This window comes from Anoplopoma fimbria, chromosome 5 (genome assembly GCF_027596085.1).
Source record: "Anoplopoma fimbria isolate UVic2021 breed Golden Eagle Sablefish chromosome 5, Afim_UVic_2022, whole genome shotgun sequence".
NCBI lineage: Eukaryota > Metazoa > Chordata > Actinopteri > Perciformes > Anoplopomatidae > Anoplopoma > Anoplopoma fimbria.
Genome location: NC_072453.1, coordinates 12,372,408 through 12,395,986, shown reverse-complemented (window position 1 = coordinate 12,395,986; position 23,579 = coordinate 12,372,408). Strand labels below are relative to the sequence as shown.

General features: G+C 41.9%; 2 protein-coding genes across 3 annotated transcripts in view; both read left to right on the top strand.

Annotated features, from left to right (window-relative positions):
- LOC129091134 (disintegrin and metalloproteinase domain-containing protein 12-like) overlaps positions 1-15,103 on the top strand; it is a 71,078-nt gene extending 55,975 nt beyond the window's left edge. Inside the window, exons 12-23 of one of the 2 annotated variants that reach the window (XM_054598630.1) lie at positions 1,211-1,388; positions 3,486-3,575; positions 3,717-3,912; positions 4,002-4,110; positions 4,994-5,192; positions 6,539-6,616; positions 7,779-7,887; positions 8,106-8,241; positions 8,484-8,598; positions 10,693-10,935; positions 13,094-13,254; positions 13,352-15,103. In XM_054598630.1, coding sequence (XP_054454605.1) covers positions 1,211-1,388; positions 3,486-3,575; positions 3,717-3,912; positions 4,002-4,110; positions 4,994-5,192; positions 6,539-6,616; positions 7,779-7,887; positions 8,106-8,241; positions 8,484-8,598; positions 10,693-10,935; positions 13,094-13,254; positions 13,352-13,421 — 1,684 coding nt within the window. In that variant the 3' untranslated portion in view covers positions 13,422-15,103. Of the gene's footprint in view, positions 1-1,210; positions 1,389-3,485; positions 3,576-3,716; positions 3,913-4,001; positions 4,111-4,993; positions 5,193-6,538; positions 6,617-7,778; positions 7,888-8,105; positions 8,242-8,483; positions 8,599-10,692; positions 10,936-13,090; positions 13,255-13,351 lie in introns of both variants that reach the window. The other variant, XM_054598629.1, reaches the window with a different exon arrangement.
- Positions 15,104-16,584: 1,481 nt separating this feature from the next.
- LOC129091138 (putative pre-mRNA-splicing factor ATP-dependent RNA helicase DHX32) overlaps positions 16,585-23,579 on the top strand; it is a 6,998-nt gene continuing 3 nt past the window's right edge. Inside the window, exons 1-11 of the mRNA XM_054598637.1 lie at positions 16,585-17,134; positions 17,858-18,051; positions 18,291-18,663; positions 18,758-18,988; positions 19,081-19,174; positions 19,361-19,510; positions 20,803-21,039; positions 21,208-21,348; positions 22,137-22,327; positions 22,413-22,603; positions 22,861-23,579. The exon at positions 22,861-23,579 is cut by the window's right edge and continues 3 nt beyond it. Coding sequence (XP_054454612.1) covers positions 16,886-17,134; positions 17,858-18,051; positions 18,291-18,663; positions 18,758-18,988; positions 19,081-19,174; positions 19,361-19,510; positions 20,803-21,039; positions 21,208-21,348; positions 22,137-22,327; positions 22,413-22,603; positions 22,861-23,059 — 2,250 coding nt within the window. The 5' untranslated portion in view covers positions 16,585-16,885 and the 3' untranslated portion in view covers positions 23,060-23,579. The remainder of the gene's footprint in view (positions 17,135-17,857; positions 18,052-18,290; positions 18,664-18,757; positions 18,989-19,080; positions 19,175-19,360; positions 19,511-20,802; positions 21,040-21,207; positions 21,349-22,136; positions 22,328-22,412; positions 22,604-22,860) is intronic.

Below are 23,579 nucleotides of genomic sequence, written 5' to 3'. Positions count from 1 at the left end.
GCGGGTTGTGTGTTTTGGGGAAGGGGGTCAGCAGCAGGAGTCGATGTAAGCCGGCTCCACACACGACGAAATCAAAGGCAAGTGGTGAATGAGGTCACGTCAAAACATTCACAGTGTCATGACATATTTAGAGGCGTATTAGATGAGAGACCCAAATCAGAGAAAAAAACTGTTTGAAAGACTTGTCAACATTGAGCTACATAGAAATGCCTCCTTGTCTGAAAAGCGGTTATTTTACAGCTTCAGTGTCAGAACAGCCAATTGGTCTGACCTCAAGACTTAGCCTTATGGCTGGACAACTCCACCACATTACACACTTCACACGCTAACTAGACAATTTCCATTGCAGTCATTTTCTAAAAATACATGATGCACTGATTATGTGGCCTGGGTTTGATTCAATCTGTAGGCCGTTTGCTTATCTGAACTTTTCTTGGTGCTCTGAAATTTTATCGACTCTGACATAGACACATTTAATATCTTTTAAAAAAAAGTGCAAATGTTTATGGGCCAATATGCGGTTTGAGTGTGTTGTGCCTGTTGAAAAAAACATTTTGGCATCTAACTTGACATGATCTCCCACATATTGTCTCACACATGCACTCATCTGCGTGCACAAAGATACGCACATAGTGTGAGCATATTACACACATATTTACCCAGTCTGTCCTTTTTGGGCTGACTTTAATGGTGATGTGGACCTTTTTTATGTCAAGAAACAATACACACACACACACACACATACACACACAGTTATCTAAGGCACTATATTATCAGAGAAATAAAGCCACATGAGGCTTTTGGCAGACAGAGCCCTGGGCTGTGAGCTCCCCCCACAGAGAGGACCACCCTCTCTGTCCGCTCCAAAAACAATATTAAAAACACACCATCCCCGTTTCTCCCAAATTTATTGGTGTTGCAAGTCTTGCGAAGGAAGCACTTTTTGGTTCGAGTTTTTATGATCCCCTGTCTCATAAACCATGCCTTATCAGATCTCACTCTTTCCATTTAGGGGAGCCGTCTCAGGGGCCCCCGCGCTGTTCGCATGCTAATGGTGCTTTGGAGGGGTTGCTGAGCTCTAGTGGTTAATTGATTTTGTGATTAGCGGCAATTAGCATTGATTACATCAGACTGAGGAAGACCCTTTTGGGGGATCTCAATCGTCTTCCTCTGTTTGTGTCACTCACAGAACCTTTTTCTCCCCTCCCAGGTATCCGTTCCCCACAGTGTTCAGCAGCTGCAGCAAGAAGGACCTCACGGCCAGTTTTGAAAAAGGCGTCGGGATGTGTCTGTTCAACATGCCTGAGGTCAAGGTGCTCTACGGCGGGCAAAAATGTGGAAACGGCTACGTGGAGGAGGGAGAGGAGTGTGACTGTGGAGAGCTGGAGGTACAAGTCCTACAATTCCTCAGCATTCTTGTTTTAATGCCCCTTCTGTCAAAATTGAAATCTCTGTCTTAACTGCCACTCATAAATCATTGTTAATTGTTTCTCGCATTTGAAAAATGAAATAATCAGAAGCACTAGTGGGTGTTTCTGTAGTTTTCCTGACAGAAACGTGGCACAAACCAACATTCCCCCAAAGTAAAAACAAATAATTCACCTCGGTTTCAAAAAGCGAACGCCGCAGAGCTCTCGTAATTCAAACACAGTCTTCAGAAAACGAGCTTCGAGATATGAGCGTGAATTTATTCATTCTTTGCACTGGGAGAAGTGTTTGGGAAGAGGCTTGTCTGATCGTGATACAATTCACCGAGTGGAAACATCGCTGACAGCTCGCCCTGTCAGCCGGTGAATTATTTAAATGAATCTACATACGTAATGGCGGCACGAGTTGCTAACTGCTGCGACTGTGGGATGATAAAACAGTTAATCATGATGCAGCTGACAATCAGCGGAAGGAGACAGACGATAACAGAATCATGAAATATGAAGGAGACATCTATAACGATTTGGAACGATGTTCTGAATTATATAATGGCCTAAATGAGAGAAGGCCTTGTTATCTCCAGCCATTTGTTTGCACCTTTATGCCCAGCGAGTCTTTTTGGGAGCATTTCAGGCTTCGTCCAGGGTCGGGCTGAAAGTGGCCTTGTCCTCCAAAACAAAGAGCTGTCATAAGCCTCGCAGGCCTGAGCCAGCAGCGATGATTATAAAGCTCTCCGCAGACTAGAGCGACGTCAGGCCAAACCAGGCCAGATCAGCGTTCTCAGACGGCCCCTCTCTCTCTCCACCATTAAAAAGGCCTCATTAAAAAGCTTGGGTTCTATTCCCCACCATCACAGGCTACTTCTTTTCAGCGGGACCATGGGAAAGCCCTTAATGGATTTCAGGCCTGTCACGTCAGCTGTGACCCTTTGCCAGCTCCCTCCATCTACTTTCTCTTGCTGCACTCGGCTGTACAGTGTGTTCAGACCGATGCTTAATGGCAAGAGGCAGACCGTCCAGTCAGCCTGCCTCCGTGTGACATCATACATGAACCGTCATACACGCAGCATATCATCGATGGCGCGCAGCCACAATTTAACGCTGACTTCAATTCGTATCATGAGGCAGAGAGTTTGTGATTGGCGCGGGGCCAACGTGACACAGACGGGTCTCCATGGTGAGGTGGGAAATGTTACAGGAGTGACGTGGTAGAGATAAACGTGTCTCTCTCTCTTTGGTAGAATGCTACGATAGTATTGAGGAAAAAATGACACTTGATTCTTGGTAATTCCTGAAATAAGTTGAGTGAGCCTTTTGTTATAGCAGAGTAGCATGTATGGACTTATTTACTGGCTTGCTAACTCTGGCAACTTCCCTGCTAGATCCCGCCAATCCTACACACTGGCCCTTTCACAGGAAATGTGCTATTTATTTAAAAATGTTAATACTGAAGACTGACTGTACTGCTCCTCAAATTTTAGTAGAGCCACCTGTTGATTTCACCCTTTTCCGTAATTTCTGCCTTTTTTATCCGGAACCCGTAAAAGCTTTTCGGATATTTATGCTAAACACCGTTCCCTAACTTTAGGAAGCAGTCTTCTCAGATACTTCTTTGTAGTCCTTTTTTAGAACATGATTCCCTACATCGAGCTGAATAAAAAGTCTGATTCGATGGTTTGATTGGTTGTTTCAAGTCTTCTTGGCTCATTTTAAGGTCTGCTTGTCTGTTTTTTTCGGTGTGTCCCTCTTTTATTTCCCACACTATCCGGCTTGTGGTTCCAGAGGTCTAAATTAACTTGTAAGTCCTCTCAGATGGAAACAATGTTTTTTTTAGAGAACTAGAAACTGCTGTTTCCTTTCCTCTGCCAGGTTTCTTAGTTCTTTCTGAATACAGTCCTGCTAGGGCTGCACCCTCTCTGATAACAAAGTCTGAGCATTTGCTCCGAGGTGAAATATGATCTCTTTGTGCTGAGTAAATTATTCTTTGCTTTTGCCCCCCCCCTCACTTACATCCCGTTTCTATGCTTGCCTTCTTTTTCCATTATTTTCCATCTGAAGGAATGTATGAATCCCTGCTGCAATGCTACTACCTGCTCTCTGAAGGGGGATGCTGTTTGTGCACACGGAGAGTGCTGCCAGGACTGTCAGGTAAGATGTACACTGATCAGCCAGCCATGATGTAGTTTTTCCAATGGCCATCTTGACACAAAGATCACCACATATTTGTCTAAGCTTCACTCTTGGTCTTTGCCCTAATGACTTTTGCTTGCTGTCGACATTTTATCGTAGCTGAAGCCAGCAGGCACTCCATGCCGTGAATCCGGTAACTCTTGTGATCTGCCTGAGTTCTGCACCGGCTCCAGCCCTCACTGCCCCGCCAACGTTTACCTGCATGACGGCCACGCCTGCCACAACGTGGACGGCTACTGTTATAACGGCATCTGCCAGACCCACGAGCAGCAATGCATCACACTGTGGGGACAAGGTATGTGGAAGGCCCCCCCTCGCTGGCTCACACTGAATGGTTCAGAGAAGGATCACCAGCCTTTTAATGTGTTCTGTTGTGTTTTGCAGGAGCAAAGCCAGCCCCGGGCATCTGCTTTCAAAGGGTCAACTCAGCAGGAGACCCCTATGGCAACTGTGGCAAGGACTCCAAAGGCTCCTTTGCCAAATGTGAAGCACGGTAAGATCTGACGTTACCATAGGAACTAATGAATGCTGTAGTTACTCTACTTTATAACTCTCACATGACAGGACTGTTTTAATGCTAGATTCCAGAATCAATGTTTTGGACTAGTGCCTAGGCACAGGAGTGCCTTAATTGCCAGGTGGTTACAGTGCATACTACATAACTCTATGGTCTCAGGTTCGATTACGGCCTCAGGACTTTTGTTGCATGTCAGACCCCTCTCTCTCGTTCCCCCATTTTTACACTGTCCTATGTCAAATAGAGGCGGAAATGCCCCCCAAAAAACTTTTAAATAATCAGTTTCATCAATTAATTTGTTTAAAAAGCAAAAATGGAAATGTATAATTATCCTTTTTTTATTTGAACCTCTGTCGTACTCTAACTACAATTACTAAGTTAAAGCTGAAGTGATTTTATACATTTATTAAATGAAAACTGTTGGCAATATTGTCAATATGATTGTATAAGCTGCTGAAACTGAAAATAAAACAAATTTCAAGAAAAATGAAGCAAAAATGCCAAACTGGTTCCATCCTTTGAAATGTAAGGATTTGCTGCATTTCCCCTGTTTTATATGTTTATAAATTGCATATTTCGGTTATTTGAATGGACTCGTCAAATGATGGAGATACTCGTTAGTTGCGGCCCTAATTGATGGGTACAGAGTCACTTAGTGAAATGCTGACAAAATCTTTCAGGTTGAGGTCTGAAAACGGCACAAACAAGCTGCCTCTTCTGCACTTTCTCTAATTGGACAGCAAGAGTGAGAGAAATAAATAGAAATAGAAAATAATTGCATCTACACACATTTGGGAAAACAGTGACGTGTTATTCCATTATCACATTTTATTCTCCCTGTTGTTCGTTCTGTTTACAGAGATGCTAAATGCGGCAAAATCCAGTGTCAAGGAGGAGCTAACCGCCCAGTAATTGGTACCAACGCTGTTTCCATAGAGACAAACATCCCTTTGCAGGAAGGGGGAAGGATTCTGTGCCGAGGCACACATGTCTATTTGGGGGATGACATGCCCGACCCCGGCCTGGTCCTGACGGGGACCAAGTGTGGGGATGGACTGGTGAGAGCTGTGACGCTTAAATACAACCAGTATAGACACACAAATCAATCAGCGGTACAACTGGTTCATTAGCAGTAGAGTACATTTACTCACGTACAATATAAAGGTAATTGTACACATTCCATTTCCTGTTACTTGATATTTTTACTCCACTACATGTATCTGTTCGTCACAGTTACAAATAATAGAATATACAGTAGCTACATATACAATGTTTCAATTCCCAATTACAGCAAATAAAAACCAATGAAAAAACAGTAACGAATATATTTGAATGAATATATCAATCAAAACCAAGCAAGAGTGTTAAAAAAAGTCTAAAATCACATAGATTATTATCCTTGTTGAGTTCCTTTTTATTAGATTTTTTTATGACATTGGCTGGTACAACCGTGTTTTTGCTCATTTTGACTGTAAAGTTACATTTTTGGAGTATTTTTTTACTTAAAGTATAGGTTCACAATGTTTCAATTCCCAATTACAGCAACCAAAAACCAATGAACTGTAGATATGGGCATTATTTAAAGAAGGCAAGCAATTTATTCATAAAGCACTTTTCATTACAGAGAAACTCAATGTGCTTTACGTTTGAAAGAAAAATAAACAAATTAAAAAAACTACAACGTTATTTCCTTTAAGTGCAGCATTTGAATACCTTTACCAAAAAGAAATGCTAAATAACAATTGTAGCTTTCTGTAAGACTGTCAAAACACAATATAGACATGTTGCCCAAATGCTGGGAAATAAGAGTGGAAAAAGTGATGTGGAGTGACAGGCCGTGACTAAGACTTTCTAAGAGGTTTTTCAGGGTGTGTCATCTTGTCATTTCTTGACTCGCACAGCCTCAGACGCTTAATCGACTTACCATTATTCAGACTGTTTGGCATCTTTAAATGGTCATCAATTCAGACATTGGTCTATTCAATGATACAGTGGCTCCATTTAGTCTAAATTACTTATCTATGAGCCTCCACCCTGAAAGAGGATTCAGCCTTTTGCCCTCATCTGTCAAGAGTTCTGTCATTACTCTGTGTGTGCCCACTGCTGCCAAGTTCATCTTCACATTCAGCAGGGATATATATATTTAGGCGTGGAACCTTTAAGGAGCCCAAAATCCACATCATATAACTTTTAAAAAGCCGCCTTGACGTATTCTTGTAAAAAATCCTAGTGTTTACGTAATTATATTTCATGCCATGCTGTTTTATAGCTGAACTGGTTTGTCAGTAGCAAAATGAAAGAAACCGAAAGCTGGGATCTTTTCTCCTTAAAAGATTAAAGGTTCAGATTAATAACTGCTCTGGGAGCTCACATTGTCAGTTTTTAATATCTCTGTCTTCTTAAGATGTGTCTGAATCGTCAGTGCCAGAACGTGAGTGTCTTCGGTGTGCATGCGTGTTCAGCCAAGTGCAGCAGTCGAGGGGTGAGTACAGCACCTTTCATCCTATTTTAGAGATGTGAAGGCCTGATGTGATAGCTGTCTATTTAAACCAGTCCCAGTTGTTTTCTTAATATCCCATTCCTCCCTCACACAGAAGCTAATTTTCGCGGTAATATGTAAAGAAAAATGTGCAGTATACGCCGGGTAGGGAGCCATTACAATGCCTTGCAATCAATCGTTCTGGATGCTGAAAGGCTCAATCAATTAGATGTAATGGCTTCATTTATGCTCAACTTTAAATGCCATTCATCATGCTATCAAGCAGTCGTCCTTGTCCCAAAAACTGTGTTGAAAACTTGAAGGCCATGCTTTATTTGGCCTAACGCTGGTAGCAATGACACGGAGTTTGACTTTCTGCTAGGGAGCATGAATATTGGCTTTTTATTAAACGCAGCTCATCAAATATCTATGGGTTGTCCTGTTCGAGATGAAATATGTGGCTGTGTGATGTTACGCTTAAATCAACTGGTAGGTCCCAAAGGCTTTGACTGTGACTGGTAAAGTTTCATCAAAGCTGCAGAGGAAACAGTTTTTACTGTCTCTTAAAATGAAACCTCCACAAAAAATTATACGGTCATATTTGTTTGTCTAGTTCCAATTAAGACATATCTATAAAGCTCCAAGTACTGTTTTACTCGCGGAAATAGAAAGATGTTGCTCCTCAAGGAACCAGGACACCCCTGCATGTACAGATTAAATCAAGATGTTGCCCTCACCTGCTCTATATTATCGTGCTGGGGAATCCTCTTAGACGGAACCAGTCCTCCGCTCTGCAGGGCAGGAAGACGAGAGAGAGATAAAAAAAAAAGTGGTATGAGGCAAAATGTCTGCTCTAGTTTTTAATCTTTGCCATGTGGAGCCTAGTAGTTCTGGCTGGAGGTTGACTCTGCCTTATTCCATGCAGCACATAGAGCATCTGCATCACGGTTATATCTTGTGCTGAAACAACTCAGTCTGAAATTTAGTAAACAATAGTTTTGATAATTGAATAACAATTATAACAATGTAAGTAAAAAAGCACTGCTGCATATTAAAATATCAAAGGAGTGGAGGCATATAGTCAAACGTAGCATAAAAAAAGACAAGCTGAAAACTGAATTTCTGCCTCATTTAACAGCTAATTGTCCTTTTTAATATACTGCAGGTGTGCAACAACAACAAGAACTGTCACTGCGAGGCTCACTGGGCACCTCCCTTCTGTGACAAGACAGGTTTGGGAGGGAGTTTGGACAGTGGCCCCATCAGATTAGCAAGTGAGTCAACAGTCGCAACACGAGTATATCGAATGGCTTGGAGTCATGTTATGTTATAGGTCTTTGGTATGGAATGTATGAGCATTTCAACTGTAATATATCAAACTACATACATGAATAAATCATAGACATGTCTGCAGAAATGTTGACAGATGCAGTCTGGCTGTCATGTTTTTTCTCTGAGACCAGCTGTTATTTCCTCGTGTGTTTCTGAGCAGACAGTGGGAATCTGACAGTGGGCATACTGGTGGCTCTCCTCACTGTCCTGGGAGCCGGTCTGATCATCTGCATCAAGAGGAAGGCTCTACTGGGCCTGCTCTTCACCAGTAAAAAGAACCCAATTGAGAAGCTCAGGTGCTTATTTTTGGAACATGATTATTGAATCATTTGTAATCTTTATTTTAACACTTTCTTTTTAATGTAACAGCATTTGTGAATGGTAAAAAAAATAAAATCTGTGACAGATTCTGCTGAGAGGGAACAATTGCTGTGTATACTTTCTTTTTAATTTCATAATTTGAAATATATTACCGTTGTAACCGACGTGTGATCAGTATGAAAAAGTGTATAATAATAATTTCCTCTTTAAATTCCAGATCAGTAAGTGCTGCAATCAGCGGACCATCGGCTCCGAACCAGCCCCCGTCATTGAGTGCGACGTCTCCATCACGACCGGCCCCGCCTCTGCCACACAGCGGCGCCATCTTCAAGGTCACTAGATCACATGTGTCTTTGCTGGCCCCCTACAAACACACAGATGTACATCTCCTGCAGATGGAGTGTTGTACAGCGACCCCACGCTGTATAAAAACATCTTCCTTGAATGCCACAGCTGTTTTCGTTAGCACGAATAATTCTCAGCAGGATTGACGTGTGGTTTTCACACAAATGGCAGCTTGTTCGAATCCAATTAAATCATCCCACTCTACGTGGACATGTGGAGGAGGTAGCCTTAATGGAGTCTGTGGTGAGAAGTGTGTTCACAATACATTTCTTGTCATTAACAGCTGCCTGTTAAGAGAGAAATTGATTTATCTGCTCGTTTCTCACAAAAACAATCTTGACGTGGCGGCCTTACTTAAGATGTAAAGTCATCCTGTTGCTGATAGATGCAAGACAGAGCAGGATTTTCTTTTGTTGTAATGACTTGTGTGTCTACATCACAGTTTGCCTTAACTACACCCATTACTGCCCCGACATGCTCCGTAATGGGAAGAGACCTGTGATCGATTGAGTTAGGGGAGCTGAAATAAGAGCAGCTGTGTCAGAATTGACATTTGTGCTGTGGGGGTGCCACACCATTGAGGCAATATGCTGTGCATTACCATGAGATTGGTGTTTTTTTTTCTGTAAGGAGCATGTGGTTTTCATTTGAGATCAACGGTAAGAGGAGAAAGGATGTAAGGCTGTTTGATGTGAGCGCAGTGCAGGTGAGGTCATTCTCCAGTTGTCGGGAGCTGTGTTAAACCACCGCATGTGTGCACACTTTTTGCATGTGTAACATTGAGTGTTTTTGAGTGGTGCACACATCTGGCCAGGTCTAAATTCTAGGTAGACTCATATTTTGGCTCTATGGAAGAGTGTGTGCTCTTTAGCTGTGGTCACCTTTTGAATGAGGCCAAGTGAGTGCTTGTGGCACAGTGTTGGTCTTTCCCTTTGAAAGGTTATAGCTGAAGGGGAGTTGGAGAATAGTGAGCCGACAAGTGGGAGCGTTTGATTTACACTTTATCTTTGACAGCATCGGGAAGAACGGCAGAGGAAGAGGAGGAGGGTTAACATGACTGTTTCTGATCGGAAGCAGACGGTTTCCCCTCTGTCTCTTTTGAAGAAGATTGTAAAACAAATGTAATCCAATTTAAGTCTATCATTGTGGCATAGGATTTAAAATTGCATTAAAATTGCATCCAAAACTGCATAAATGTACATGGGAAAAAATGAATGTAACATACAAAACTATAACCGCTAAAACCCACGCTTTAAACAATCTAAAAGGTAACTACACTAATACAAGCAATACATTAATATATTTTAATTTCAGAGCAACTATTATGGTGTCTCCAGATGTTTTTTCCAGAATTTAGAGAGAACTGAGGTGAAACAGGATGTTGAACAGCTACACACACTGTAAACCCATATTAAAGCTCTGTGCTGTTTAGACGTTGTCAGCTTAAAACATGGAGTAAAGTGTGTTGTTGTGTTAAAGTGGCCCTATTATGTTTTTCCACTTTTTTTTTGTTATATATATTTTTGTACTTGTAAAAGGTCCGTAGAGTGTAAAACCTGAAGTCCACACCTACAAGGAGTTACCCTCCCCCTCAGAAGCTCCTGAGCTGCCTGAAACGGCTCCATTGAATTCTCTCCTTCACTTCTGTAACTTTATGATGTCATAATGTTACGGAAGTCAGTAAAACTCCTTCTGGCTAGTTTGGCCCTCAAACAAGAAAAGAGAGAGACGGAGCTGAAGCTCCAGAGGAAGAGTTTTTTGAAATATGAAACATTGACCAATCACAACAGAGCGGGTTAGCTGACCAATCAGGGCAGACTTTGCTTTCTGGCGGGAGGAGCAAGCGCTACAACGGAGCATTTCAGAGAGAGGGTGAGAAGAAGTGCTGCAGGACAGCCAGGATGAGAAAAACAAGGCGGATGAGCATTAACGCATGTAAACATGTTGTAACTGTAACTTGAGATAAAAATATGCACCCGGAAAAATAGCATAATAGGGCCTGTTTAAGTAGATCTTCTTCTCTGCTTTTTAGACGAAGCACACTCTTGACTCTTCTGGTTCTGCCTCATATCTTTCTGCAGCCTCATCACCGGGGGCTAGAGGCGGTGCTGCCACCAGCCCCTTACCCCACCCACAGCCTGCGCAGACTGCCCCAGTGCCCTCCGGTTCACCTCAGCCACCCCGTCCCTCTGTCTCTCACCCTGTCCCTCTCCCCTGGCCCCGGGCTGCCGAGGCCCCCGTTGCCTCCTCCTCACATCCATGTCGCGGCGAGGGGGGCATCGTTTCGCAGTGCATCGCGCCATAACTCCTGCAGGATGGTCATGGTGAGTGAGTTCCCTGTTCCCACATTTGGAAACATTTCATTTAATTGATGTTACTCACTGTCATTTCTCCGCTTGGTCTTGGAAACTTTTACTTACTACTACAGCCCATAATACCTAACCAGGGAAATGTTTTTTTCACTCCATCTACTGTCGTGATGTTGACTGTTTTCACGGTACTTTGGCGTCCAATAAAAGTATATGCATGCTGACAGTATTACTCTGTCTCATAAAAAGCCAAGGTTAACCGTAGCGAGACTTAAATTCTACAATACAAACCATCACATAAGTAATGAAAAATGGAGTCAGACTTGCGGTGCGGGGAGACAGAGAAGATTAAACAGCAACTGGAGTGTATGTCAAGTATGTCCAAATACCACAGGGTGGTAAATTTGCTGCCACTGATATTCCATGGAGTTTAGTTATGGCATTGCAGACTGTCAAAGTAGAGGGGGAAAGAGAAGAGAGAGAGAGATCCTGGTATTAAATCCCTCTCACTCAGTGATTCTCAAATACTTTTTTATTTCCTTTAATCCGGTTAGACTTGTACTCTGTGGGCAAGTGAGGCAGAAAGACTCATGGAGAGAGAGAGGATCCAAAAGACAGAAAGACAAAGTGATCAAGGGACAAAGGGAGGCTTGAGGGAACAAGTCGATTTATCAAAATATAATCAATACATTTTTAGATTCATTTTTTAGGCAGAAAGTGCGAGCATTCGCTGGTTCCAGTCTATTAAATGTGTCTATTTGCTTGGATATTTTTGAGGACAGCAGTGAAAATGGCGCCACAGGGGAGCCGAGGTCGTAGCAATGCCGCGGTGTCACCCTAATTAGAGGTGTGTTAAACAGATAATGACATTCCAGTCTTCTCCAGATTAATGAGGAGGTCTGGCTTCAATACACAACACTGTCCTGGAGTGAAGACATGTTGCAGCATCATATGATGGGACAAATCAAAATTCCATAAAGATCCTGACACAATTAAGATAAGATAAGAACTTTATTGATCACGGGGGAAAACACTTGTTACAGCAGCTCAACAGTCGAAAAAGTAAAGGAAAAGAAATGTGATTAAAAATGAAACGACCCAACATTTTCATAGATAGAAGTGTTTTCCGAACGTTTTATTGCTGTTTTTACTTGTTTTTTAGACTATTTATCAGGGACTGTGGCCATTAATAGTCATGGTAACACTTAACTTTTCCGATTACGGAATATTTCCAAAAAAGTCTATCATCTGCTTTGCATTTGAAGAAGGAGCTCCATTTAGCTTTACAAAGGCTCTTGCCTGTCACACACCTGTATAACAGGTGAAGAGAAGCAGCTCTTGGCAATGTTTTTACTTCAGGAAGTAGATTTTCCCTCTCAGCTGCTCCTATTTAATGTCAAAGTGCGAAAAAGTGAAAGTGACGCCTGTTGGCAGCAGACCTCACCGACGGTATCTTTAGCAGCTGTTTGGCAGCTCCGAGGTGTCGACAGAGCCTTTCGTTTACATCCCAGAGAGAAAGCTCTCTGCTGGGGGCGCGGAAGCTTCGTCCGATGGGAGAGTTTAGTTCTAAGTATAATTTTGTGCCTAATCACCTTATCAGACATGCTCTGTCCTTTTTATCTGCATCTCACTTCACTACCACTAGGTGTTGTTCTGATATTTTGGGATGGAGCTCAAGTTGGCCCCTTTGCATGACAGTGCTGTCCGTCAATGTGATGAATTGTTAGCAGTGCTTTAATAGTGCAGTTTGTCTTGACACTTGACCTCATGGATGCAAAGGAGAGACATATCCTGCATTAGAGACTTCACTGACACCATGTCGTTTTTATGTGTTTATGAATGATGGTTTTGAATCTGATCCCATGGTTGTTTGGCTCCTTTACGCTGTGATGTTTGAGGAGGTTTCTCTGCAACCAAGAAAAAGAGGAGGAGGAAGACTTGAATGGAGACCAGATGGGGGGCTATGTAGTAGACCTTTATCATGATCTCAGTCTTCTAGAGAAGATTAGAACCACATGATTCTTCCTCTCATGGCAAGTTGCAAGGGCAGGGTTTGCCCTGGTGCCTAAGAGGAGGAGGAGGAGGAGGACACGACAAGCTGGCCCCGAGCTGTGAGTGCCACCTGGTGGAGATTCTTAGTCATTATTTATATGTGTGTGTTTTTTGTCAGGAGCTGGAGAAGCCGAGTCCTCCACAGAAACCCCTTCCTGCCGATCCAAGAAGCTCTCGTGTGGTTCGAGGTTCCTCTGTAATCCAAGGACCCTCTTCTGTTTGCGGTCCAGTCCTAAAACCTGGTGTGCCCAGACCTCTGCGCCCTGTTCCACACCCCAACAGGTGAGTTCAGACCTTCACCATATTCATGTAAAAAACAACACTGAGTCTGGTTTCACTTACTGAAATGTGATCTGTATCACTCTCCTCCCTTCTCTAGACCCAGTCCCAAGCAACCCCCAACACTACCAAAGCCTTGCATAATTGCCAACGTCAAATACAGCAGCTGAGACTTTGGCCTGGAAGGGACGATGTTGTGATGAGACACTACAAGAATTTGCACTATGAAAACTCTGAAAAACCTTAAAAAAAAAAAAGTTGGCGGCTTCTCTGAGTTTTGAATCAGGAGATCTGCCGTGTCCCTTTGGTGCTCTGTCCCTGAATGGTGCTACGAGTCTGTGCTCAGGTACATGTAAAGTATTTATATTCTGTATTTATTGCCACGCAGTGCACTGTGCCAGACACTTTTACAACACGGTAGCAACTTTGAATTTTTTATTTGTCGGTTTCACAATTTTATTCCGCCTCATCAACTGATCTTTATCAAAGACAGTGAGGGGAGATTAAAACATTTTTTAAAAAGAGTGAAATTCTTTTCGCAGAACATATGAAATATGTTTTAATGAAGGGAACCCTTTACATGGTGATTTTGTTCTGTATACTACAGGAAGGGTTGAAGAGTGTTGTGCAATGACAGATGAGAACAGACTTGTAGTTCATGTGGAACCCAATGGAGTTCTTCTTGAAGGGTAATGCTCTCCGTAGCACCTTTGCGTCAATCTGATGAGGCTTGAAACAACTACAGAAAAAAAGAAAAAGTTCTGATACTGCAACAGTTCTGCAATTGGGGAAGAGGGACTGGATTTTTTTTCACAGACAGCGGAAATTCAGGTCTGTTTCCGCTGCATTTATATTTCGGAAAGGTAACAAGTCGATTTGGGAAATGTCACTGATTTGCCATTTCCATTTCATTAACAAGACCTCGAGAGGCTCGGTTGAGTGATCTGAGTTCTGAGTTATGAACCGAAACATGGATCTAAAATGAGCCGAGATCAAGGAAGCATTCATTCCTCAGAGAGAGCCAACGTCTCTGAAATATTGCTCCGCTAAAAGGTCATGTGTGTTTTTGAGCATTTCCTTGTGTGCCTGTCTACACTGAGGACTCTGTGTGATACTCTGTGAATAAATCACAGAATCACCGAGGACTTTCTTAAAGCTGTGGTCACACAGGCGTCATGGAGGCACTCGCATGTCAACAGCAGCGTGTCTGGTTGCGGTGTTCGTGTAAGGATTTTTAGCCATGTTTTTTTCTGTGGCGGGAAAAGGACCGATTCGCTCCACAAGGACACATTTCTAGATCTCTCTCTGCCGCTGAAATGAATTGTCATCTGAAACTGTGTGGCAGTTATTCATTTTCTAGTTTTTGTATCTTTTTAATTTGCCTATTGGGATGAATTTATTTTTAAAGCAAATATACACAATCCTACATACATTGTATTTGTGGTAATTGAACATATTTTGCATATACGTTCACACTGAGCAACTTTTCCTTTAAGCACAGCTCTAGTTCACTAATATGTTAGGCTGAAAAGTGACTTTAAACTTTTGTTACTTTTGATACGATTATCTTTTTAATAATGCACTAGTTTTACATTCAGTGCTTTGTTTACTTTGCTTTTTCAATGCTACGTGTCCATGTACTAATCGACAGTATTTGAGTCCTGTCACCTGACTGTATGTTATGTCCATATGTTCATTTTATGTTGTGTTACAGGTGAACACATTCCCATGGAGAATGCTTTTTTTATATAGTGATTGTTTGATACATCATGTGTAAAGAAAACCCTTAAAGTGTCTGTGTCTGGTCGTGGTATTTTTTAGCACTCATGCAGTAACAGTAAAACAGTTTTGCAAACACATTTTTCTTCTTGATCTTTGTGCTTTCTTTTCACACAGCATACATGTTTTCAGCAAGAGTGGTGATATATGAAAAATCTAATATATCAGAGAAAGAACTATTATTTATAGTCTACATGCACACAAACAATGGCAACTTCACACTTAACTAGTTTGTAAGAATACAAAGACAGATTTCATACTGTATCAAATTTTAAAACCACAATGTTTCTGTGTCTACAAAAAGTAACCTCTCTGTCAAGAGCCTCTGGCATTTCTTTTTATGCTTGAACTATTCTGCAACCAAAAGATTGAATACTGAATACAATAATAAGTGTAATTTCAGGTTTGACAGCAATCTTGTTTTCTTCTTCTTGTTTAACCATTTAACACCGACACCTGGGGCGTATTTCACCAGTCTGAGTTTTTGTCTGAAAGCTATTTGCTGAGGTCTCTGTGAGTGATACAAATACTGCTTCAATCAATACTATAGCTGTGGGATTATGTGTTTACTGTTGCCCATCAGGATTTGCTGGCTCTGACCTGACGGAGTCAAGTGTGTGAGTGTGATTAAAAGGATGGGGGTTTTTTTTCTTTAACAATAGGGGAAAAAAGGATGAGAAATCTAAGCAGGCCCCACAATAACAGGAACACACTGATTAGAAGCTCAGCCGACATCATCTAGTCACAAAGTTTCAGCTGCTGACAGATTAGATTTGTCAAAAAATGTAAGAGGTTGGGAAGCAAACTCTTAAAACTTTTTTTTTTTTTGATGACAGACGTAGGTTGCCAAAATCCTGTGTTTATTGCTTAATATTTGGTGTGATTGACACCGTTAAAATTTCTGTGTATTCTTGGTAACTATCAGTTTACAGACTCTTAAGATGAGACATTAAGTCTTCTTTAATGATTAAATTTAAGATAAATTATTTAAGTCAACATGTGTGGAACTGGACTGAGAATCAATGAACAGCTCCTCCTTGTGGAGAAGATGCAGCCTGCTGCAGGTGAATGTGTGAACTGAAGAATTGAGTATTTTCATTACATGTTTCACATCTAATCAAATAAGTCATAAATTACAACAGCACTTATGACTTTAAAAAAGGCCATTTCAGCAACAACAAAAAAATCCACTACACAAGTTTCCTTATAATAATGACATTTTCTTACAATTTACTATGATAAACTATCTCAAATGTGTGACTTGTCATATTTATAGGAATGTAGAATGTACTAATCATCAGGAGGAAAAACTGAAAGAACTGGTGAATTTATTTATTTTTTAGTGTTAGAAATGAGCTTCCATACAAACACACACTGGATCCTACTGGCTGTTAAAGGGATTATACTGCGCATTCATTAATAGGCATTTAAATATGCATAATTCTTATAAACACACAAATGGAAGATCTTTTTAAGGATGTTTTAGATTTGATGTATCGTCACAGTCCTCTGTACTTTACAGTGATTATTATTATTATGGGATATTCAGGAGATTATGACAGTGAATGTGACGCTCTGGGCAAATAGAAAACACGTGTGTAACCACGCTGAGGCGCAAATTACGCGCCGGGTCGCACTGAGAGTCCGGAGCCTCTCCCAGAGCACAGCTTCATAGACAGAGTTTATACAACTAACAACCCAAGAGTCCAAGTTTGGCAAATAGATGATATGTTTTAAGGAAAACGGGATTATTATTATTGTTTAAATCTGATATAAACCAAAATGGATCCATAGCAGGAGGGTGAGGAAAAAACATTTGTGAACTCTCGTTTAAACAAATCTAAATACATGTGTCATGTCTGATGAAGCGACAGACACCGGCCCTGGGAGTGAGGAGCGTCCTGCTGAAGATGCGTTCGGCTTTGGAGATGATCTGGAGTTGAATCAGTTCGACGGATTGCCTTTTTCCTCACGTTACTACGAGCTGCTGAAAGGGAGGAAGACTCTGCCGGTGTGGAAGGTCAGGTGCGAGTTTGAAGATGCTCTGGTCAAAAACCAAATGGTTATTGTGTCTGGGACAGCGAAGACTGGGAGGAGCACACAGGTGAGACTATATGGTTATTAATATGCATGTTTATTGGGGAAAGGTGTGAAAGATGGCAAGTGTCTTTCTTTAAGAGAGGAAAAAAAAGCAAAGTTCACGTTGCCCTCAACAACAAAGTCACATGCAGTCTGATATAGAGTAACTAGTGGATCTCCCATGTTTGACTTTCTACAGTCTGGACCAAAATACCAAAGCATAACTCAATTTGTATGACTTGCATGACACGTGTTCTCCCCTTTTTTAATTTTATTAAAACGTTTAAAAGTTGAGTTGTTTACTCCCCAGCATTCCCATCTTTATCTGCTATCAACACTACCAACTTTTACATACTTTTCATTCTTGTGGCGTGGATTTATTTTTTTCTCTCACTTCTTTGACATGTATGGAAAGAGTGTCATTGTGTGAGCTTGTGTGTGAACAGTCTGCCCAGCTCAGCAGATGCTGTTGTATCACTGTCATGGCTGTCCAAGCTCCCAGCCTGACAGTCATGCTTCACAAAGGCTCCAGCAGGGGTGTTAGGGGACGTCCTGCTGCTAAGCCCTGATCCGCTGGAGCCGCCTCATGCTGCCAAAGCAATTTTGCATTATTAGCAATAATACCATAGGATATCTCCCTGCACTGTTTATTTCACACTGTAAACATCAGTGTGAAATAAAAAAAAAAGGTCTGTTTGGTGCAGTAGTAGGAATTTGTCAAGTCTGAAACATGTATGTTCTCTTTCAGATCCCTCAGTGGTGTGCAGAGTTCTGCCTCTCTGCCCAGTACCAGCACGGCATGGTTGTGTGCACGCAGACCAACACACAGCACGCCGTAGACCTGGCCCTGCTCGTGGCCGACGAAATGGACGTCAACATAGGCCATGAAGTGGGCTACACCATTCCACTGGAGAACTGCTGCTCCTCCGACACTGTTCTGAGGTCTGTTAAACTACACCCTCAGTCCGTCTATTTCACAGCCAGCAGCAGAACGACACGATAATACCTCCCACACACTAATCTGTCACTCATAATCTTTCCTTCTTCGTTCTGGTGCTCTTCAATCACATTATGGATTGCCACTTTTTGTTGCAGTTATGAAAAGTTGCATCGTTTTTGCTTTACAATAGCTGTTAGCTCTCTTAACTCCTCTGATTGTTTTTTTTTTTTTAACCACTCAGGTACTGCACCGACCACATGCTGCTGAGAGAGATGATGTCCGACCCCTTTCTGGAGCACTACGGGGTCATTATCATCGACCAGGCCCACGAGAGGACGGTCAGCACGGACGTACTACTGGGTCTCCTCAGGGACATCCTGCTGCAGAGGCCTGATCTCAGAGTGGTGGTCCTCGCCGTCCCACCCGCCACCGACAAGCTGATGAGCCACTACGACAGCGTCCCGCTCATCAGTCTGGAGGCCACGTCTCCCGCCGAGGCCGTCCACAGCAACAGCGGCAACAAAGACTACTTCTTCTCTGCGCTGAGGCTGGCGCTGGAGATCCATCGAACCAAAGAGGATGGAGACGTAGTGGTGTTCTTTGCCTCAGCTGATGTAAGGGATTGTTGCGATATTGTAAGAGTGGTTTGATCGGACCGAAGCTGAGATTGGTTGAGATCATTTTCTTTGCTTGTAATATTTTCCGCAGGAGGTCCATTGTGCCCACAGCATCCTCCAGAGAGAAGGCACCAGGCTGGGAACGGAGCTGGGCCAGATGGTTCCTGTGGTCCTGTGCCCTCGCCGGGGGGGGATACTGCCTGAGAGCCCAGGGTCCACGAGGTCCAGGAGGGTTTTCCTCTCCACCAAACAGGGGGAGGACATGTGGTGGCCCACAGAGTCTGTCAACTTTGTCATTGACACAGGAGTCCAGAAGAAAATGGTTTGTTTTTTTTTTTATCTCCCAACAAAACATATCTGACTTAAATGAGTAATATACGTATTATTAATTGGCATGTGGTTGGATCTTTGTAGGTGTACAATCCAAGAATAAGAGCTAACTCGGAGGTTCTTCAACCCATCAGTCAATATCAGGCAGACATACGCAGGCGGCTGTCTGGACCAACAGGTATGTCTGACAGTCTGCTATAGCTGGACAATATTTAAACCAATTTGAGTTATTATAAAATGTCAGACTCAGACGTGGTAAAACATCCTGGAATCTTGCCTATAATCATGCTGGAGTTATTGAAATAACTTCACATAAATCTACAATTAAGTGTCTATTTCTCCTTTTACTGAATTTCTTTCCTAGGTAAATGTTTCTGCTTGTATCAAGAAGACGGAAAGCTTCCTGCAGAGAACCCCCCACAGATCTTGGAGTCCAACATTACACCAACAGTCCTCTTCCTAAAAAGGATGGAGATAGCCGGACTTGGACAGTGTGATTTCATGGACAGACCAGGTGACGTAGCCTGCTGGTGGACATTATACGCGGTTATTACTGAATAAGCATTTTTGTTCTGAGGTTACTGCTTCCCACAGACGACATCTCTCTTCCACCCTAAAACTCAGCTGGAGAGGTGTATGCAGGAGGGGGTTTTTTGGGCTAGAGGAAGCACAAATGAATTTGCTCTGTGTAGCTGTTTGGGCCCAGTCAGCCATGATTTAGCTGAGCTGACAGGACCCTGCTAGTAACTATTGTCTGAGGTCTAACCGGCCCTAACACGAACAGAACAGGCTAAAAGAGGCCAGCTCATTAATGATTATACAACATGTCTTGATAGGGCGCCAAAGTACAATGAAGAGGAAGGACGTGCCAAATGTACTGTAATATCTCCATATTCTTACATAGTGTGGCACGGAAGTTACTTGCCTATATGTATATCATATGTTTGTCTTATATATCATCTTGTTTTCTTTTTTAAAAGCCATATGAGAAACTTAAAGCCGCTACGTGCAGCAATTTTATGTGATTTAAAGCAACATCAAATTATTGTGAAGGCATAAATAGCTTTTTCAATGGGGAGCAACCTCCAGGACTGACAAGTGAAGCCAATGCCCAAGTGCTTTAAACTTGCATTTTGTCATATAGCCATCAGGGGGCGACTCCAAAAATAGAGGTTGTAAAAAAAAAAAATCTGATTCCATGGAAGTATATGAGAAAATTACCCCTAATTTCACTTTATTTATTACCTCCGTAGACATTGTATACATGACTGTGGTCTTAATTGCTAGTTTCAAATCCTTTTCAATACAGTATGGTGTTCATTTAGTAAAAAAAAGTAAAATAGACCATAAAGCAAGGTATGCTTTAGAGCATGGATTGCTTGCGATTGAAAGATTGCTACAATGGCATTGTTCGGTCTGGGAGTTGTCCTTTTTTTTCGTCTTTTAATTCCAACCCCTGTTTTCTGTTCATAAAAGTTATGTGAAACATTTGGTGACTTATTCATGTCACATCTGGTTTCATAAAAACAAGATTGCAACGGTCAAACACCAGAACTCTCGGTTTCAAGATGGCAGTCCACGAACCAGTGGGTGACGTCACAGTGACTACGACCACTTCTTATATGCAGTCTCCCAATTACGTACATTGGACCTTTTCAAATTCCACATATAGCAGTATGACTGATGGAAATATCCAGTTTCATACACTGAAAAAAACAAAAAGGATGATTTTAAAAAGGATTCTCTCTCTTTGATTTATGAAACTCATGTCATATCGAACTCAAGCCTTTTCCTTCCATGTTTCAGATCCTGAGGGTCTCATGCAGGCGTTGGAGGAGCTGGATTACCTCGCAGCTTTAGATGACGATGGCAACTTGTCTGAGATCGGCATCATAATGTCTGAGATCCCTCTGGACCCTCAGCTGGCCAAAGCGCTCATAATGTCTGAGATCCCTCTGGACCCTCAGCTGGCCAAAGCGCTGCTGGCATCCTGCGAGTTTGACTGTGTGAGCGAGATGTTGACGATAGCAGCGATGCTTTCAGGTACCATGTGTTCCAACTTCCAATCAGAATTAGATTAGTCCCTAATGAGTTAAGAACCTTGTCATCGGTTTACAAAGCTGCAGTTTCTCCCAGACAACGAACCAGATGGTCTTCGGTAAGAGTAGCTTGTCTCAGCGACGTTGACCCTGTTGTGTCCTTGTCTTTTAGCGTCAAGCTGCTTCCTGGAGCCTCCTGCTGGTATGACCCACGAGGCCGTGCAGTGTCACAGAAAGTTCCAGCACCCTGATGGAGATCACTTCACCCTCATCAACATCTACAACGCCTTCAAACAAAGCCAGAGAGAACCATGTAAGATGCAGTTGGTGAACAGAATCAATCTGCTCTCTCTGAAGTACATACAGTAAAGTCATTCGGTTCTTTACTGTAGATAAACAGCAAAACAAGTTAACCATTGGAGTAGAACCTAATGTCATCATATCAAGGCAGGAAAATGTATTCACCAAGGCACTTTGAAAGTGCTTCATATTTATTTTTACAAGGAATTAAAACAAAGGAAACATTCTCAAAGTGGTTCACTTTTAAGAAATTAAAGAAAATTTAAATTACATATTTTATATATACTGCACTATAAAATAAGACATTTTGATCAGGTTTCCTGATATCTACAGGCAATTAACCCGGCGATGTTTTTGCAATATAAATTTAAGGGTCACTTTAGTTGACATAGTTGGTAATAATTTACAAACTGTCATTATTTCAATCCACAAATCACATTTGTTTGTATTTGGGGATTAAGATAAAGACAATAAATGTATTTGAATTATTCAAGTCATTCAAGTTATTTAAATCTATTTGTTTACATTACATTATTTTAGCTGATGCTTTTATCCAAAGAGACTTACCATAAGTGCATTTAACCATGTAGGTACAACCTTAAACAAAAAAAAAAAATCATGCAAGTACATAACAACATGCTGATCTACTTCAGATTATTCAATAAGAGAAAGAGATGAAAGTTTTTTTGTTTTACTTTCTGGGCCAAGGTGCAGTCTGAACAGATGAGTTTATACTGTTTACCTATTTCTGACTTGGCCAAAATACTACTTCACTACAATATGTGATGCGTTTTTCCCCAGACTTCACTGCTGAAAAGTGGTGCCAGGACTATTTCCTTGATCATTCGGCCCTGAGGAAAGCTGAGGCCATTAGATCAGAGTTGACTGACACCCTGAACAGGATCGAGCTTCCCATCTCCGAGCCCTCCTTTGGAACCAAGACCAACACCCACAACATCAAACGAGCTCTGCTGGCCGGATTCTTCATGCAGGTATGTGGAAACTAAATGTCAACATTAAGGACGTTTCCAGTAATTCAACTGTACTGAAGTTTGCAGTGATGTTTCCTATTGGTAGATCGCTCGGGATGTGGACGGATCGGGAAACTACTTCATTCTGACACACAAGCACATGGCCCAGGTGCATCCCCTGTCCAGCTACGGGGCTCAGTCACACAAGCTGGGGCTTCCGGAGTGGGTTGTTTTCCACGAGTACTCCCTGTCGGAGAACAACTGCATGAGAACGGTCTCTGAAATATCCCCTCAAGTGTAAGTCTATCCCTTTTTCAGCTCGCTTTTCATGTACCATGCATGCAAACAGATTAGAATTAAATTCTCATGGATTATGTTTTCATGCACCACACTGGTGATTTGTTTTTGTTACTGCAGTAAAATTAAGCCTTTTTTTTTTTTATCTTTTTAAATCCTCTTTAAGTCTCCATGTTTTTTTAATATAAAAAAAATGTATTTAGCCTCCTGTATTTTTCATCTTTTACATATAATGTGATTTCTGTTTGTCACTTTAGGTACATTCAGATGGCACCCCTGTACTTCTTCTACAATCTGCCCCCTAGTGAAAGCAAAGACATACTGCAAGACATGTTGGACCCAGACGGATCCAGAAAATGTGAAGACGGGAAACAAAAAGACTCAACAATCTGCGACGATGACAACACTGGATGTGCAGTGGTGCCGCAGACTTATGACAGATGTGTGATTCAATGACCGAGAATCATAAATGTGAAACTCTGGGCTGTAATCTGTTCATCAAATATTGTAAAATGGTTAAAGGCAATGCAAACCAGGGGCTGTAATATTAAGTTATTACATTGCTTAATATGATGATGGGTGACTCATGTGATAGCAGCATGTCGCAAAATATAAAACCTGAACATTTGTATTAATTGTGATCCAAAAAAAAAAAACTGTCATAGCCTCCTGGTGTCAGTACATGCCTTTTCCCTGTTTGCTGTTTTGTACCTTTTATACCAGCTCTGCTCTCTCCAGCAACACTTCCTGTTTGAAAATGTATCCCGATGGCTGTTTAGATTTTAATGAGCAGCAGAGGAGTTGCAGATGGATGTTTTCTGTTGCTGTACTTTAAAGGGAGAAGAACATTCCATCACACCTCTTGTGCATTTAACTAGGAGGATGAAGATTCAAAGAGATGGACTAACACATTTCATGTACGAGCTGCCGGAGAGTACTTCCTTTATCTTGTGTCTTACCCACAGCTGGTGGTACA